The 16032-nt window shown below is 40.7% G+C and overlaps 1 protein-coding gene and 1 long non-coding RNA gene across 2 annotated transcripts in view; one reads left to right on the top strand and one right to left on the bottom strand.

Moving 5' to 3' along the window:
• The window catches only part of LOC100543530 (glypican-5-like), a 324270-nt gene that overhangs the window by 273752 nt on the left and 34486 nt on the right, over positions 1–16032 (bottom strand). The window contains exon 2 of the mRNA XM_010716341.3: positions 1721–1851. Within this exon, the coding sequence (XP_010714643.1) occupies positions 1721–1851 (131 nt within the window). The remainder of the gene's footprint in view (positions 1–1720; positions 1852–16032) is intronic.
• Positions 11825–16032, top strand: part of LOC109369400 — a 10996-nt gene continuing 6788 nt past the window's right edge. Inside the window, exon 1 of the long non-coding RNA XR_002118382.1 lies at positions 11825–11863. This is a non-coding gene — a long non-coding RNA (uncharacterized LOC109369400). The remainder of the gene's footprint in view (positions 11864–16032) is intronic.

The following is a 16032-nucleotide window of genomic DNA, read 5'->3' as shown; positions in this document are numbered from 1 at the left end:
TTATAGCTGCATCATTAACTTTTGATGCATGAGCTGTCCACAATACTTACTGATGCTATATTTCAGTAACACTTAATCCTAATTCTGTAAGGGTGGCCTTACTTTTGATGTTTGGAGTAATGTAATTTTTAGTGAACAGACCAAGTCTGGGAAAGCCTAACCCATAGAGAATAGTTCAAATACATTTTCTTTTACACTTAAGTGGGAAGAAAGTCTTTTTCACTTACATTTTAAAAGGTGAACGTTCAAATAATTCCAGAGGTAGGGAGGGAATCCTAAAGTGCAAAAGATTTGCTGTCATGCTACTAAAGACACCAATTACCATTTCTGTGAGAGGTCACTACTTAACAGGCTGTTAATTCTGCCTTTGTTGTTGCCAGGATTTAAGTCCCAGTGAAGTCAATGAGTTATACAGAAGATAGGTTCAGAATTCTATGGTTTTAAAACATATTTTGTTAATAGTACTACCACCATTCCTTGGATTATTTCTGCTGAATTTATTGATTTTCTTAATGCTCTTTTCTCTGATATTCTGTGTACATTGTAAAGAAAATGATTAGTTCCAAGCACTAGCAGAAAATGTTTATTTTCAGTTTTAAATTACACAAGGATAAAAAAACTGCTATCACTCAAAAAACTTTGCATGCTGCTGTCCCCTACCTATATAATTTTTTCTCATTCTCACTATAGATGACAATTAAAATAAAAACAGATAAAAATGCCATCTTCACAACATGGACACCAGAACCCAGGCTAATATAAATGTTAATACTGCTGTTATCGACATACAGAGATACACACAGACTCCCTGGGAAGTTTAGATGCTTATGCCCAGAACGATTCCATTCACTTTGCTAAGTTGTTCCAGAATTACACTGGTGTTACTGAAAACAGCATGGTAGCCAGAAATATGTCACTGTGATTTTATGGTCAGCTGGCTCTGATATCTATCCACGTAACATCAATGAATTGCACAGACATTCTTCCCCCACCTTCACATTTACAGAAAGCTAATCCAGGAGCTATGGAAAGGGAAGTGAAAGAAAGATCAGAAAACCATGGAGCAAGGACACTCATGCCAGGACTGAGGCCAGTGGCAGTAATTCAGCATTCTAGTTACTCAAATGGCATGCAGCCGAAAAACAGAAGCCAAAATGGGCACAAAATCCTAAACACAAGTAGTTCTGCTCTTCCTCTGTTATGTAACAAACCAGGCAGATTGCAAGGAATCTTACTGTCTGCACCAGTGAGAAGGGAGAACTTGCTCTTTCTGCCCTGTGAAATCACTGACTTTGTGTCATGGTAATTAATCTTTCCTTTCCACCCATTTCCCCTTCTCATCTCTGCCCTGGGATAAGCTTACATCCTCTGGGTCCTGAGCAACATAGACTGCAATATTAAGCAACATAGACTGAATTGTGGAAAAAACTCAGACTTTATGAGGGAAAAGCTTTCATCATTTTCATTGAAAGTTTCTGGAAATAAAAACATCTTGGTGCTAAGTAGTGACATCAAGTCTGCCCTGTTGTTTTTGGAGAGGTCTGCAATGCAATATCACATACACATTTGTATCACATTACACATCAGCAATGGCAATAGTGAAGTATGCATGGACAGGATGACAGAACTATGTCTCTGGCTTAAACAGTATGTGACAAGGAACCACTAGCATGAATTGTGAGGCAGAGTTTATCTGAATTCAGCTGTTACTTAGGGTTACCTTCTTTTATTCTTCAGACTAGCATGAGCCAACACAAGCGTATGGGCTTCAGCTGCTTCCTTCAGTGGCACTATTTGGCCCGATGACAGGTTCCCTTCTTGTTGTTTGGGCTGTCCACACACTTTATCAACCTGTATGAAAGGAAGGGAAAGAAAAACTGTGTTTGAACAATGAAACTGATTTCTAATTGCCCAAGGGTCAGTCTGTCCTTGTTGTTGGTATTTACTGCAAGAGAAGGTGTCCCGGGGACAGAAATAAATTATTCTTCTTTCCAGAATCTAGAAACTAGCTGCCTGCAGAAGGATGAGCTATAGGGAAAAAAGCACTGTTACCGGAAAGCAATCAGCTGTGCACTTGTCACTGTATACCAGACACATCTAGAAACAAGATGAAATGCTGACACTTCTATGTAGATCAATTTAAAAGTGACTGATGAAAGTTGCCAAATCCAACTTTCATGTAGAAAAATACTTGGAGAGCTTGAAGGTCAAGAAATTTTGGTGGAACATCTACCCTATGTATAGAGAGCAGAGTCTTACATCCTATTTGGACTTTGAACAAGCTTATACTCAAACAAGCTTCCCAGCATTTAACGAGACAGTTTTCCCTTAAAATAAGGAAATAAGTAGAAAAATTCAACACAAATAAATAACTGTCAATACAGTAAGTGCTCTTTCCTTGGAGAAACAGAATTAAAAAACACCACCCAGCCACAGGAGTCACCAGTGTCTTAGATCCTGGATCCTGAACACTAACACAGCTCAGCCACTTGCCCCTACTGTCCTTCCTGGAGCCTCTCATAAGGGAATTCATACAACAGCAGAAGAAAGCAAGCTTGCATTTATCCTTAGTGCACTGTGCATTTGGCACTGCTCTTGCATCCTGACACATTTATCTGCTCTAACAGTTTTAAGTCACAATAGTAAAATAAAGCTCTTCCCTTTCTAATTGGAAAACTACAATCATAAACATATCTACAAGATAACTCTGAAAAAAAACAGGCCAATTGAATATGAAAAGTGGGAATCTGTACACTTACTGTCAATCTTAGGTGTATGAGCTACAGCCTGGTCCAGTATAACATACTGTAAGGGAGGTAAAACTAGCAAATGAATGCAAATGTACTGGATTAACCCTGACACAGACGCAGCAGTCAGAGCAGAAGCCAGCCACCTCATTAAGTACTGTGTATATTGTTCTTGCCACACCATGAACCATCACCACATCACTTTAAAACACAGCTTCACAAAATAAAATAGAAAAGAAAACACTATGGAAATGAAAATATAAGAAAAAAAGTATCTTTTTGAGCTCTCTGGAGCTCAACTGAGGGTCCACTTGGGCTACAATCCTGCAAAGGACTCTCTCCTACGCCCTGGGCTTCCTAGGTCTACAACCAAATTCTCACCACAGGTTTCTGCAAAAGCCACGTTGGTTTAACTAAAGTTTATCTCTTCAAATTATACACAACTCAAATTGCACCATTATTGCTCTAACTAACTGTTAGAGCACTTTGGAAAATAGTTTTCCTGAATGTGAGTGTAGACAAGCAATGAAGAACTCTGATTTTGTTTTCCTACGCAAGATTTCAAAGGGATTTAAAGTCCTTGTCTTCGTTAAGAATCAATAGTTTAAGCATCCAAATGAAAATACTCATTTTGTTTTGATTTGCGTTTTTGACACGAAAGAAATAAAATCATCTATTAAGTTGCCAAACCTTAAATTCTAGGTTTGCTTTCTAACTGAAACTAAGAGCTTCCTGCAATTCAAACAACCACAGTACAAAAAAACTATTTCTCAGTGGAAAATTTTAACCATTCAAAAGAAGGTGAATCATTTAATGAAACAGCAGGTCACAGTCTACTTTTTTTTTTTTTTCCTTGTGGGCATTTTAGTCCTTCTTTTCCCAGTACACTACAAAACACTAGAAATCCTACATAATTTAAACTATTGCATACATGTTTTAATCTTTAGTAAAACTAGCAAGATGGGAGATACAATTATAAGATATTATTAGTAATAACTAATTCTTTAATGACTCAGTTGAGATCTGAACTGCCTTGTATAAGGAAGAAACAGTGCAGTTAGGCAGACCCTGTCAAATACCATTTGACACATTCAGGAACAACATATTATGCAAAAAACTGGGGCAAAGGATTTCATCAGTGCCACAGCAGGAGCACACAGGAGCACACAGTGCACAGGTGGTCCCCACATGCAGTGCATCTCAGTCCTTCAGGTTACTGTGGACCACCAGATGCTCTTTCTTCCTTCCTCTTCAGGGCAGCAAGGACAGAGTACTTCATTCCACCACAGCTCCCATGTATATACAGGTGGTTTGAAAACTTGTACGTCTTTGGATGTGAAGATCAAACTCTTCTTTGGCTTTTGAGTTACTCCTCATTTGTCCCATTTGTTTCATGTTTTCAATGAGCTGTAGAGAAAGCTACATTATTATTACTTAAATGTGAACTGTGATGTCTCACTGAAATGTGTATTTATTCTGCAAAGTAATAGGACAAAATGCTGAATTGTATGATATTTAATAATACGTCCTAACAGTTTACTGTTTTTAAACCCACAACTGATAACTTGGATTTCTCTTATATCAACTGAATAATCAATGTTTCACAAGTATATACATTTTTACTGGGCTTAAAGTTGTTTTTTTTTAACATATACACCAATGATGTTACTTAAATATCTTTCAACAACCATTAGCTACATTTCTTCCATGAACTCTTTCTAATGAAATACAGACTCATATATAGGTGGATTATTTAACCTCTTACTATTTGTTCTTTAAAAGAATGACTATTTACAATTATTGAAAAGGCTTAACAAAATAAATTGAAAAAAAAAATCTTATTTGAAATCTTTTGAACTCTTACAGCTTGAGCAACCTTAAACACTGAGGTCATATTAATATATCCTATATAATCAAACAAGGGAAAAATGTCATGCCCTTCCAGATACCAGGAGTATCTTAACTCCCTGAAGAAGGAGACCTTTTCACTAGTTCACAGTAGTAATTTTCTTTGAAGCAGTATTTAAAAATACTTTCTACTGATTGAACTTACAAGATATTATTAAAATGCAGACAGATTTTCCAGCAAGTTATTTCCCCTGAGCTGTATGCGATGTAGCAAAGTTTTGCAAAAACCCAAAGGCTGGGTCACAGGACCATAGAAAGGCACGAGTTAAAAGGGACCTTAAAAATCATCTAGTTCTACCCATCCTGCCACGGATAGTGCTGCCAGCCATCAGATCAAGCTGCCCAGAGCCCCATCTAACCTGGCCTTGAACAACTCCAGGGATGGGGCATCTGCAACTCAGGGCAACCTGCACCACCCACTGAGAAAAAGAAAATTGCTCCTAATATCTAATCTAAATCTCCCTTCTTTTAGTTTAAAACCATTTTCCCTTGTCTTATCACTATTTGCTCATGTAAAAAGTTGGTCTCCCTCCACCTAATAAGCTCCTTTTAAGTACTGGAAAACCACAATGACGTATGCCCAGAATGTTCTCCAGGCTGATCAAGCCCAGCTGCCTCAGCCTGTCTCCATGAGAGGTGCTCCAGCACTCTGCTCATCACTGTGGTCGTTCATTGGACCTGCAGATGACACCAAGTTGGAAGGAAGTGTCAATCTGCCCGAAGCTAGGAAAGCCATACAGAGGGCTCTGGATAGGCTGGATCAATGGGCTAAGGCCAAGTATATGAACTTCAACAAGACCAAGCGGTGGGTCCTGCACTTTGGTCACAACAACCCCAGGCAACACTACAGACTTGGAGTAGAGATGCTGAGAACTGGGATTGTTCAGTTTGGAGAAGAGAATGCTCGAGGGAGACCTTATTGCTCTCTACAACTTCCTGGAAGGAGGCTGTAGTGATGTGGGAGTCAGCCTCTTTTCCCAGTTTACAGCGATAGGGCAAGAGCTAATGGCTTCAAGTTGTACAAGGAGATGTCCAGGTTGATTTTTAGGAAAAAAAAATTCTCAGAAAAAGCAGTGTGGCATTGGAATGGGCTACCCAGGGAGGTGGTGGAATCACCATCATTGGAGATTTTCAAGAAATCTGTAGATGTACCACTGAGAGACATGGTTTAGTGGACATGGTGGTGATGGGTTGATGGTTATACTAGATGACCTCAGTGGTCTTTTCCAACTTCAGTGATTCTATGAGTCTATGTTTTTTTCCAGCCATTGAGGACCTTTACCTGACAGCCACAACTTTTCAAATAAGATGGAAAGCGGTCTGGCAAACATCAGACTGTTCCTTCAAGACTTTGGGGTGCGTGTCATCAGGCCTCATAGACTTGTACACATTCAGCCTTATGAGGAAGTATCAGACTTGCTCTGCTTTTACAGTGGGAGAGATTTTGCTACCCTGGTCTATGCCTAGAGGCTCAGGGACTTGAGCAGCATGAGAAGCCTGACTGCCAGTGAAGACCAAGGCAAGAAACTACTGAGTACCTCAGCATTCTCCATGTCTGTTGCAGCCAATTCTCCCTTCACATTTATCAAAAAGTGTGGAGCAGGAAGTTAACCTCAACAACTCTAAGTCTCCTGGATTGCTTGCAGCCAGCCATGTTGCTTTCTCAGAAGATATCTGGGTGGCTGAAATGCATGATCAGGATGAAAGACTGTGAGCGAAATGCTTCTTGCAGATGAAACAAGAAAGCCCCATCAAGCAGAATTCCCTTGATCAGGCAGCCCGTAGTAGTAGAGTATGACCATCAGATGTCCTTTATTAATCTGGTCCCTAATTTTAATCCATGAGCTCTCAACTCAATCATAGCTGTTTCTCAGAGATAGCCGTTTGCAATCTGTCCACTTCTTAATACAGAGGACAGTTCTCCTGCCCATCCTGCCCCGCCATTTCCTTTCAAACAGCTTGTAACCCTTGATCATAGTATTCAGTTGTTTGATTCTTCCTACCATGCTTCAGGACAGGTGATGTTTTTCTAATCGTACCCTGAGTTCCAACTCTTCCTGCTTACTTCCTAAGTTATATGCATTGGTGTAGAGGCACACTTCAGCTGGACTATCAGCTGTGTTGCCTTCTTGGAGAGCTCTCCTAAATTCCTCTGCAACAAATCTGAGTTTTTCCTGTGCTGCGTACTAAAGTGATAGTATTCCTTGGTTCTTCTCTGTCACTCAGAATTCCATCCCCTCTCCCCATTTAATCTAGTTTAATGCTCTGCTAATCAATGCAGACAGCTTGCTGCTGCACCCTCTGACACCTCTGCTTGGCTCCTGTTGGCTGCTCAGGCCTCAAGCTATAGACTGCACCCTGCACACCCTACTAACAAGTTTCAAATTAGAACTGGGGGGTACCGGTTTCAGCTGTGAAGCTGGAAGTGAGAGAAACAAGAAACATTGAATTATGGGGAAACCAGGTTTCAGTTTTCAGACTTACATGCTTGCTATGAGAACTCATTTTGGTTGAGTCAGGCATACACTTGTCACTCAATTACCATACTGTCTCAAGACACCAACAGAAATCTTGTTTACTACTTCCCTTCACCACTCCCAAAATTCACTACTGATCATTCCTGTCTGCCTTTGTTGTGATAACTGTCTTTATACACTGACAGCACGAAAAAGTTAAGGCCCATTTTATAATTAATTCTAATAATCTAGTATGGAAGGAAAATCCCACTGGGAATCAATCAAAGTCACTGTAAGAGTGAACAACTGGGTAACATTAAAGTTCACATTAGAAGAAAATCAATTAAAAGAATTAAATTCAAATTTTTCTTGTCACTTTTCAAATTCATTGCAATGTATCAAAATGTTGTTGCCTTTTATGAGCTTATTAATTATTCCCATTCTGAAGTGAAACCAATTATCAAAATACTACTGGAACTTTCTTCCATTAAACTTACAATGCAAGTAAGAAAAATCCTTCAGAATTTGCTTTCTAAGCTTCAATAAAGGTGGCATAGGAAAATAATATTTATTACAGAAATGCAAGTATATTAAAAAAACTGTAAAACACTCATATCCTCATATAGTACGCTCCCCTACTATGGAAGTGCTGTACAGAGTGAACACTGAACAGCTGCAGGTATCACTGCAAACACAAGTTCCTAGCACATAAAACAACAACGAAAGTAATAAGCAAAGCAAGCGATGGACAAAGCTGCTCACCACCAGACAACCACTGGTTAGACAGATGCTGAGAAAGAGCAGTCTTTGCAGCCATCTGCCCTTGTTTTATGTTGAGCACGTGTCATGTGTTATGGAATATCCCTTTGGCCACTGTGGGTCATCTCTCCTGGCTGAGGCCCTTCTCAGCTCTCCTACACCATCCAAAACCAGGACACTCAAGAAAAGGTACTGAACATACTTCGCTGCTGTATACAGCATTGGTGCACCCACATTTTAAGTGCCATGTTCTCTTCACATTTACAGAAGAAATGGTAAACAACATGCAAAAAAAGGCAACTATAATCAAGTGACAGGGCAGCTGACTCATGAGGAAAGTCTGCCGAGAATGACTCTTCTGAAAAAATGTCTGGTCAAGATTCACATTTATCATGAACTCTAGTCTAAAAGGTGAACATCGGACTATTTAGCTATCTACAGTACCAAAACTAGGGTGCAACTGATGGAAGTCTAAACATTGATTTAAAACAAATAAAAGTACTTCCTTACCCAGTCAACTTCTGGAACTTGCTGCCTCAACGGCAGTAGTAGCAGCTTCAAAAGGGACCAGAGAATATTATATCTATGAGATCCATGCACATATCCCAGCAGGATTAGGCAGATGTTTTCCCTCTAACAGTCCCTATGTAAGAGATGTAATGCTGGGAGAGAATGGATGGCAGAAACTAGTCAGGCTTTGGTTTCTCCCAAAAGGGCGTCTCCTTTAGGCATTGCCAGAGAAGACTGGGTGAAACAGACCATTAGAATGACCCAACTGGAGTCTGGTGCTCATCTACACATAGTGACTGCAACTGTAATTACTACAGAAATACGGGAATTATTTTGGAGAGCTGGCCAACTAGACTGCAAACACTCATTCTTTATACCTGAACAAATAAAAATTTGAAAGTAATTTTGAGGAACCTGAGCCAGATACGATCCATGTATAACTTGGTCACAAAATTCTCAGAACATGCATTTCAACTTCAAGTTTGACATACTGTCAGAGGTGGGCATCAGCAGTCAAGTATGCAGGCACAAGCCCAAACAACAGAAATCATCATCCTAGCGGCCCTGTTTGCATTTTCCTCCTAAAAACAGCTCTAAAGTGAAGTGTTTTGTCTCCAATCTTTAAATAATTTTTTCTCAGTAGTTTTCATGTGGTTGGTATATCCAAAAGAAGGTAGTAAATGTTAAGACAGAGAAGGATCCATTTTCATTTAATCCATTACTTTGATTTGGTGTCTATAAAATATTACATTGATTTTATATAGCTAGTTGCATAAATAACTGTTCCCGTTTTACAGGCTCTGAAACAATTTGAAATGCTTCTCAAGGTCACTGTGTGAAGCTTCTCTTCTCCTTCAGGATAGCTGAAAGCAGGGTGATGTGAGCTGAGGACAGGCAGAACATCCATGTGCCAAAGAAGGGTCCCAGGTCACATGCTTAACAGCTCCTGACCAAACTTCCTTTGCAGTCAGAAAAGGACTTGAAAATAAACATATCTTAAAAACCAAGCTTCAAGAAAATAACTGGAGGAAGCACTCCGTAAGAAGCAGAAGCGTTTACTCCAGACTGAGATAAGTACATTATAAGTAAATTCTAAGGCTTCTCTTCTGTGCCCTGAAGAAATCACTTCTAAGTTAGCAGCAGGGTGCTGCTTATAATGTATACCAAAACAGATAGGTTTTCTTCTCACTCTAGAATCTCAGATAGATATTACTGGGAGTTAGGCCATCAAAAAGGATGGAGACACTGCACTGAGTGGAAAACACTACCTTCTCCCCAGAAAACAATAATAGGATGTTTAAAACTGGATGCCTCTGATGGATGTGTGAGACATTAATCATAGCACAAAACATGTCAGACAGGGACGCAAACCAAGCAGCAGATAGAGCAGGAGAAAATACAGTGTGCATGAGGGTATATAAAACTCTCAAGGCTTTCTCCAGTGTTTGGATACTTTACTGAAGATTCTTCTCACACCTCAACAGAACACCATCAAGATTTGGTGTTTTTGTTTCCTACCTCTAAAATCCACACAGGTATTGCTTCCATATAGGGAACTGAGGGTTAAAATCACACTCTATAATGCTGAAATACCAGATAGTTGTTAGCAAGAGAAGTATCAAGACTGTCTGTAATCTAGTATTGTCAAATTGCTATAATTCAATTCATATTACAAGCTCTTAAAAATAAAAAAGACACCTGAATTTCAGTAGGGAAAAGCTTCCATTTAAATTCAGATGCCTTGTGATCAACAATTCAAAAAAAAAAACAAAAAAAAAAACAAAAACAAATAAACCAAAACACACTATCAGAAAGCACAGTCAAAGCTTTCCTACCCGCCTGCCAACCAGCAGCACAGGACAGTGTTTGTAGGTCAGTTATTTTCTTGGTAAGAATACCATGCCTCTGGGAAATATTCTTTTCACTTCCAACTTGGGTCTTGTATGGCATTTATCAACACTGCAACTTTCCCATCACGGGGCCTGTATCTCACAATAGGAAGCAACTTTTTATTTTTATTCCCGTTTTTCAGACAGGGAAGCTAGGGAAGACAGATTAAAAAATCTGGGAAAAGCATGTAGAGCAGGCTTGGAACCAATCACCTTCTTTCCGACAGGCAGTTTAGTTCTCTGACAATTAAATCTCATTCACTGTTCAAAAGCCCCGGCAAAGTGCCTGCACGATTACATACTTGCCTTGCCTACCCAAAACTCTTGGGTATGCAAAGCTGGGCTACAAGCCTTACCAGAGTTTGGTCTCACCAACTTCCTAATGCATCCATGGTGCATCCATGGCTCCCTCTGCAGACCCAAACACAAAGACAATCCAGGCAAGACACATCTAAGCAGGAGTCCAAGACCACCCAGCAGCCCTGCACAGCAACAAGAGCTGACAATCATCAATGCAGCACAACTTATTCTTTACAGCTATAATTAAACTGCTCTGAATACACCAATTCATTTCACTCAATAACTGTTTTACTTGCCTTAAATAGGAACTGGAAGCAGTTGATTTGAGCTATATAGTCAATGCTCATCTGCTTCTCAAAACATGTATGAGGAGTTTTTCCATGAATAACACTTCTTCACTTGAATAAGCATTTCTTCACTTCCTTCAGTGCTCTAGAGAAGAGTTTGTTTTCTCCTTTTCTTCAGCCACAAGAAAGCAGTATTGACTCAAGTCAAAGCTAAATTAAGCCACTGGTGCTTTCAATGCGGGTGCCAAGAGATACTGCCCTCATAAAGCATGCCCACAATCATGTAAAACATGGGCAAAGAAAAAATAATTTACAGTGAGCTGGCTTTACTTACGTCCCCACCTCCATTCCCCAGTCTGCAGCCAGAACTCGTGATCTGATGCTTGGCAGCAGGCTCACAGAAAGGACAGGCTGGCCAGGCTCCCTGCTTGGCCACCTGTCTCTGGTGCTTCTTCACACACAGCAAACCCTGCCTGCATCACTGCACCCTGGTAATTCAAGTTACCCAGGCACTACACTGAAGAAGGACCAGACCTTCCTACCAGAGTGACATCCCAGAGAGCCTTTCTGAGCAGCAGACTCATTTCAACAGTCTCCCTGTGCTGTAAGGTCCCATCTGCGTTTGTGTCCTGACAGAGCAGACCACTCTCACACAGCCTTACATGGCAGCATTCCTCTCACACAGCTTAAAAGTAGTTTCAATTCCATGAGTAATTGCCCTGAGAACTGACAGATGTGGAGGAGCCTAGCATGCCTTCTCTTCATAGTTTTTTCTAGCATGCCTTTCTTCATTAGCAGCATATCAGCTTGACAGCCTGTTGCAGAGCTAACGTCATAAACTGAATCATAGAACCACAGAATCCTTAGAATTGGAAGGAACCTCAGAGGGCCATCTCGTCCAACTCCCTGCAATGAACAGGGTCACCACAGCTGGATCAGGTTGCCCAGGGCCTTATCCATCCTTGCATGTAAAGTCTCCAGGGACAGAGCATCAACTAAAACACTAGGTAACCTGTTCCAGACACATAGATAGGCTGAGCAGTGGGCCCAAGAGAACATCATAAGGTTCAAACTAATCCAAGTGCAAGGATTTGCACCTGGGCCACAGAAGCCTCCACTATCAATAAAAGCTGGAGGTTGTAAGGACGAAGCACAGTCTTGCCAAAAAGGACTTGGGGTACTTGTGGATGGCAAGCTGGAACTGTGTCAACCACATCCTGGGATGCATCAAATAAGCGTGGTCTGCAGGACAAGGGAGGTGATCCTGCTGCACTGCTTTGCTCTGCTGAGACCTCACATTTAGTACTGCATCCAGATGTGGAATCCTCAGTGCAGGAGAGACATGGATCTGTTGAAGCACATCCAGGGGAAGGCCACAAAAATCACAGAATGATAGAATCACCAAGGTTGGAAAAGACCCCCAAGATCATCCAGTACCACCTACACCTACCACCCACATTTCCCCACTAAACCACGTCCCTCAGTACAACATCTAAATGTTTCTTGAACACCTCCAGGGACAGTGACTCCACCAGTCACTGGCAGCCCATTCCAGCACTTGACCACTCTTTCTGAGGAATTTTTTTTGTCCTAAGATCCAACCTGAATCTTCCCTGGAACAACTTGAGGTCATTTCCTCTCATCCTGTTGCTGGTTGTGTGGGAGAAGAGGCTGACCCCCACCTCATTGCAGCCTCCTTTCAGGGAGTTATAGTGAGCAGTAAGGTCTTCCCTGAGCCTCCTCTTCTCCAGACTAAACAATCACTGTCCCCTCAGCTGCTTCCCATAAGACTTGAACTCCAGGTCCTCACCAGCTTCACTGCCCTTCCTGGATATGCTCCAGGGCATCGATGTCTTTCAGTGTAGAGAGGGGGCCAAAACTGAACACAGTGCTCAAAGTGTGGCCTCACCAGGGAATCAACCTAAATCTCCTCTGCCACAACTTGCGGCCATTTTCCTGGGTCCTGTTTGCTGCCTGGGAGAAGAGGCCAAACCTCTCCTCATTACAACCTCCCTTCAGGAAGTTGTAGAGTGCAATGAGGTCTCCCCTGAGCCTCCTCTTCTCCAGACTGAACAATCCCAGCTCCCTCAGCTGCTCCTCATATCACTTGTGCTTCAGACCCCTCACCAGTTTCGTTGCCCTTCTCTGGACACGTTCCAGGGCCTTAATGTCTTTCCTATAGTGAGGGGCCCAAAACTGAACACAGTACTCGAGGTGCGGCCTCACCAGAGCTGAGTACAGGGGATGATCACCTCCCTGCTCCTGCTGGCCACACTAGACCTGAGTACAGGAGGACAATCTGCTTCTGCTGCCTGCACTGTATCTGATACAAGCCAGGATGCTGTTGGCCTTCTTGGCTACCCAGGCATATAAAATGATCCAAGGAATGAAACACCTCCTCTACAAGGACAGGCTCAGAGAAATGGGGCAGGCTCTTCAGCAGAGTCTGTTGTGATAGGACAAGGGGAAATTGTTTCAAACTAAGAGAGGGAAGATTTACATTGGTTATAAGGAAAAAGTGTTTTATGTTAAGAGTGATGAAGCACTGGCACACGTGGCCCAGAGATGTGGTAGATGCTCCATCCTTAGAGACACTCAAGGTCAGGCTGGAAAGGGCTCTGAGAAACCTGACTTGATGACCTTTAAAGGCCCCTCCCAACTCTGACCATTCTATGATTCTAATGCTGAAAAAGCTGTAAAGGTAATCAGTCGTTACTGGACCAAGTGACAAGTGACAGGACATGAGGAAACGGTCTCAGATCGTATCAGAAGAGATTTTAATTAGAAATTAGGAAAAATTTCTTCACAGCAAATGAGCTTCCAGGGAATGGTGAAGTCCCTGTCTCCAGAGGTATTTAAGACAAGCATATGTGTCACTGAGGGACATGGCTTAATGATCAGACTTAATGGGTCAGGAGGATGGTTGGACTTGATGATCTTGAAGATCTTCTCCAACCTATAGGATTCTATGATTTACTGTGTAATGCAGAAAGGAGACAGAAGCCATTTCACTGAGCCACAGCTCAGTTTTCTTCATTGGACTTAGTTATATAACTTACACATACTCGCTGTATCATCAATCTAAACAGCATCCAGGAAGGTTTTGAATTTGCAGATTCTAGAGTACATTCTCTCAGATTTATAGAATGAATATCTTAATATATAGAATGAAAGCTCAACAATACCTACTGAGATCGAACCTAAGGCCTGGTTTATCAATGAAATCTTGAAGCAAGACCTTGGCAGACCACCAAGAAGACTGCAACTGTCTGGTTGCAAAAAAAAACCAAACCAAAGCTAGGGATACAATCACACTTGAAGCCACTTAATTACCACATACAGAATCTACTGCAGCTACAATTTCATCTTTGATTTCAGACTCCTGCAAGGAGTTACAAAGCACAAGGACTAGATATTGTCATAAAATCTTGTAACCCATCAGCAACAAATATTAGCAATTAAAGTATTAACCAAAAATAACTTTCCAACGTTCCAATTTATTTTTGTATTACCTTCTACACAGTTTCTTTCTTCTCTAAAATTTGTGAGGAATTTCACACTTAACACAGATAAAGCTTAATTGATGTAAACTCATCAGTCCGCCCAGAGCTCAGGTTGGGCTATTGATGAACTAACTGAAACCGGATATTAAATGTGATGAAAGCATCTTCATTGTCCTGCAAACATTGTAACATTAATTATTCAATATGCATATGAGATAAACATGGCTCAAAGTTCACTATTATTACCGAACTCACATCAGCAATCAACAGCAGTAAGCAAACAGCCATAGTAGATGACTGATTACCTCAGTAAGAAGCGTTGCATCTGTTTCTTTTCTTCCAGGTAGCTGATATGACAAAAGCGGTTTACTGTATGTTGTAGTTTTATGATTTTTTGCTATTGATATTCCATATCATAACATCATGTGGGCCTGTGGGCCTGTTGTCCTCCTGTCATGGACACAGATGGATCTAGAGACAATTCTGTGACACCACAGCTGAAGCAAAAGGACAGATATAGAATATAGAATGGCTTGGGCTGGAAGGGACTTCAAGGATCATCAAATTCCAACCCCCTACCACAGGACGGGTTGCCAATCCATAAATCAAGCACTTTTTTTTTTTCTAAGTGCCTTTACCTATGTTACTCATATTAGCATCACTACTCTGAATGACATCACAGCAAAGAACACTTGATGAGAAACAGACTAAGGTGTAAGCTTTGGCCGAAACTAGTAAAGCACAAGATGTGACCATGTATCTGATGTGCCAGATACAGCAATCTAGCTCCCAAGAAAAAGTACACCCAGACACAAAGGATTTACTATGCTGTGGCCTTTCTGCTGTTTTGATCAGTAACCCAAATTGCCTGCATATACAACTTTATTATGACAAAACCTTGTAGTAAGGCCATAGCATGAACAGCGATCAGCACCAAAATCCCTGCATTTCATATCTTTTTTTTTACATTAGAGATTAGAGCCCAGGCAACATAACATTAAGAGACACATAGGAAGTTAAAAAGCAAAACCAGCTTGTTTCTAAAACAGGTCATAATATAGTATGCCTGTAATAATAAAAAAGCAAATGAAAAGCACGCAGATTCTTGTTATTCTTTGAGTTAGACTGTGCCCTTGGGTAGCATATGAAACGCCAGAAATGCAAAATATGAAAGTAATAAACATACAATTGTTCAGAACTTGATAATGATCTCTGTGAAACAAAATCTGAGGTTTTTTGGTAGGCTTTGATGATTCTGAACATGAAATTAAGCTGAAGGTATTTTAAATTAAACCTAAAATAAAAACAGCTGCTGGAAAACATGCATGACCAAATTCTTCATCTGAACATGTGCTGCTTTGAGGTATTTTCTTTTGGATTTCAAATGATCACTAGCATTCTGTATATTCAACTAGTATAAAGCAAAGTCCAGTAGCTACTCTTGACATTCTGTTAAGTCAGTCTTTTTTCATAGATGTTTGTCTGACAGCTTAGAACCACTGCAATATCCATCGCAGTGAAGAATTATACCATCAAATAAATGTATATAATGAGATAGCTGGAATTCTATGTGCAGTATGACCTATGAGATATACACAATCATTTAGGCTCATGAAGTTCTTCCCTCTGTTCAGCTGGCCATTCTCAATGTCCAAGCATGTGCCAAAAAAAAG

The sequence above is a fragment of the Meleagris gallopavo genome, chromosome 11 (assembly GCF_000146605.3).
Source record: "Meleagris gallopavo isolate NT-WF06-2002-E0010 breed Aviagen turkey brand Nicholas breeding stock chromosome 11, Turkey_5.1, whole genome shotgun sequence".
NCBI lineage: Eukaryota > Metazoa > Chordata > Aves > Galliformes > Phasianidae > Meleagris > Meleagris gallopavo.
Note: the sequence above shows the minus strand (reverse complement) of the source record. Positions and strands in the feature narration are given on the sequence as shown.